At 42.9% G+C, this 3,304-nt stretch overlaps 1 protein-coding gene across 2 annotated transcripts in view; it reads right to left on the bottom strand.

Moving 5' to 3' along the window:
- Positions 1 to 3,304, bottom strand: part of LOC116391705 (ADP-ribose glycohydrolase MACROD1-like) — a 33,207-nt gene that overhangs the window by 27,343 nt on the left and 2,560 nt on the right. Inside the window, exon 3 of one of the 2 annotated variants that reach the window (XM_031862509.1) lies at positions 2,890 to 2,997. In XM_031862509.1, coding sequence (XP_031718369.1) covers positions 2,890 to 2,997 — 108 coding nt within the window. Of the gene's footprint in view, positions 1 to 32; positions 2,998 to 3,304 lie in introns of those variants that run through there. The other variant, XM_031862508.1, reaches the window with a different exon arrangement.

Raw genomic sequence — 3,304 nt, 5'->3', positions numbered from 1 at the left:
CACACACACACACACACACACACACACACACACACACACACACACACCAAGAACTCATCACTCCAAAGACATTTCATTGTGCAATCCATCTTAATCAGCTAGCCCATCAGAGACAATATATCCTCCCCTCCATCTATCTCTCCTTCTCCGGACGGAGTGATTGAGGGGTGTAAAGAGGAGAATGTTTCTATCTGCCGTCTCCTCCCCCCAATGCCCCCCCCCCACCCTCCTCACCAGGACGGCTCTTAAGTGCTTGTGGGTTTTTATGTTTGTAGTGTTTTATAGGAGTGGGCAGGAGCCAGGGGCTGTAAAAGTGTGGAAGGAAGGAGGGAGGGAGGGACGGGGGGGGCGTAGGAAGGGGAGGAGAAGAAGGGGGAGGAGTGGAGAGTTACTGTAAATCCGATCTTTATTGAGAGCGACACAAACGACAAACAGCGGCTGCCCAGCCTTCCTGCAACGGCCTCCTTACCTGATCAGTCAGTGTTGATGGAAGGAAGGAAGGAAGTAGGGAACAGGGTGGAGCAGCAATTTACTTGGTTTCCACCTGTTCAATCACAGGTCTCCAGTGCTTCTGTGTCTGTATCTGCATGTATCCACATCTATATTAGGTGTAGGTGTGGATCCATGCCTACCCGTCTGCCAGTATAGCGTATAATTGGCCGCAGTTGGATTAAATTGAATGTCTGCTGCGTTATGAGCTAAATTATTCTTCAAGGCCTCTCATAGCAGCCAGAAAAGAATCCACAACACTCCCCTCCACATGTCGAAAACCACAGGCGCTGATTTGGCTGCTCATGCTTTGTCGTTAGATCTGCAACAGGAGGATAAGCTTGCAAGCAATTTTTTTTTTTTTAAATGAGCATAACTAACCGTCTCTTCTCATAATTGTCGATGTCTGTTTGCTTCTCTCTTTAATTTTAATGTCGTATCTTTTTAAGTGCGACCGACATCGCTGAAGGCCTCTTACTCACCCAGTTAGTCATCGACTGAAAAGGTCAGGCGCTTAGTCGACGAAGTGACTATGGAGACAGTCAGCCGGGCAGCAGGTCAGTCACACAGAGAAGGATGATCGAACTCTGCTGACCGAAAACCCCTTCGTGGGTACCCTGTACCTGCTTGTTGCCATGGCAATGCAGTCTGAGATTTAAATACTAGCCCGTGTCCTCTCCCTGCCTCTCTTTTATCTTCTTCTTTTCACTCCTCCAGACTCTCTCCTCGATCTTTGTGAGTCGGTGCGCTGAGTGTCTGTCACGCTCCGTCTCGTGTCTCATCTGCCGTTGTGTTGTTGTTTCAGCCTCCCTCCCTCACCTTCCCTCGTCCTCTCTGCTAAATCACACTTTACTGGCCGTTTCCTCTAGTTAATTCCATGCTACTTTGCATCGTGCCACTCTGTAAAAAGCTCTTGTAAAACACACTACGGCACACAAAGTCGCCTCTACAGACACACACGAGACAAATTACAATTACTTACTGTGTACACACACATAATGACTTTAAAATTCACAGGCAAATGCATGAATGCTTGCAAACACACACACACACACGCAGTGATGCCACAAATGAGAGTGAAACGTCAACATATTCACTGGATGCTGGCACAGCGTACACCTGCTGACAGTCAGCTGACAATGAAGATCTATCATTTTCTGCTAAAGCCTAATCATCAAGCATCGTTTAGGCCTGCCTCACTCTCCACCGATGCACCGTCTGTGCCAACACGCCGATTCAATTTCCCCCAAATGCACAAACAGCCTTGTGGGAAAAGGTCTTCAGTGAATAAACTGGCTTTTGGCTCCATCTAATGGTCAAAACGCTCTAAACCCAGTGGTAAGCACTGGAAAACAACTGGTGGGAGGAAGTGTGTTATGTGACCAGATAGTATAAGTGTCCTTACAAAATGTGATGATATGACTCATTTAATCAAAATGTATTAGGTTAGACTAATGCAGTATACATACTGATATAATTAACTTGGTATCAGCTTTTGTAATTGTATAACTGGCCGATAGCACAAAGGTTTCTCTATGGAAAGCCTGAATAATTACATTTCAGTATTAATAGATGCGTTTTCCTCATAAGCATTGATTTTTCTGCAGAAGACCATTTAAAAAAAGACAATTCTCCTCGTTAAAAATGATTGGTTGTAATAACAGGTGTGTGTAAACAAATGTCTCTTAATACAATGAGTATTGTAAACCACTCCTGGTGTGGTACCCAAATAAAACTATGGTTAGCTGTATTCACCGACAGCTGATTTGACCAAGGAGTTTCTCTTGGCCTTTAAAAATCACTTCTGGTTATTTCACACAGTTCCTTTTCAAAGCAGTTTATCCATAATCTGTTCAGTACTGAGGATTCACATTAAAGCCACCTCTGCTTTCAGGTAGCTTTGCCTACTTTTGAAGTTTCCAGGGGAGCCAGTCAGCAAATCCTTCCGACTCTAAACCCTTTTAGTGTTCTTGTATTCTTGTGTACTCGCTACTTTAAAGGAAAACTGCACCATGCAAACCTGTTGGTAACCATGTAAAAGCCTGTAGCTGTCCCTCCCACACACTGAGAAAACATCAGAGGCATAATGAGCACAAACCACCCTCACACTAGTTTTGTGCTAAATTGATGTACAGTACATTCACATCGATACAGCAGCCTGGGCGCTGTATTCACTTTAGCACCAACTTTTTTTAATCCGTAACCCTTCATCATATTTCCTCACTGGTTGGCTTTCTACTTCACATTTTACTCGTTACAAAATAAAAGGAAATAAAATGCTTTATCTGGGTTTTCATTTGACTTGATCATGTGTGATCATGTGACCATGTTGAATGACTAATCTACACACTGGTCCAACTAAAACAAAAACACTCAACTCATTCACACCCACACACATACCTGCATTGACAATAGCATCCACCTCCAGCTTGGTGATGTCACCGTTGTAGAGGGAAATCTTCTGGTCAAACTTTTCATTCCTCTGGTAGAGAGTTTGTTCAGAGCCGCCTGATAATGAGACACATTCAGACTCAGGATCAGTTGTATTTACCTTGTGAACGTGAATAAAGAATATGTCTTGGTGGTTTGCTTCTATACCTAGCATCAAAACAATAACACGGTTTATATTTCTAAATTGGTGGTATCTAAAGTTGTATGTTGTGTTATAGAAAAGGATGCGTGTATTTGTTGTGACTTCTTAACGACAAAACAGTTCTTGGTTTATGGGTATACTGAGTTAAAGAGGAGTTGTTAGGTAGGAATATGGCCATATATATATATATATATATATATATATATATATATATATATATAT

Source organism: Anarrhichthys ocellatus, unplaced genomic scaffold (assembly GCF_004355925.1).
Source record: "Anarrhichthys ocellatus isolate YVR2014 unplaced genomic scaffold, GSC_Weel_1.0 scaffold27, whole genome shotgun sequence".
NCBI classification, from domain to species: domain Eukaryota; kingdom Metazoa; phylum Chordata; class Actinopteri; order Perciformes; family Anarhichadidae; genus Anarrhichthys; species Anarrhichthys ocellatus.
This window is presented reverse-complemented; position numbering and strand designations above follow the sequence as displayed.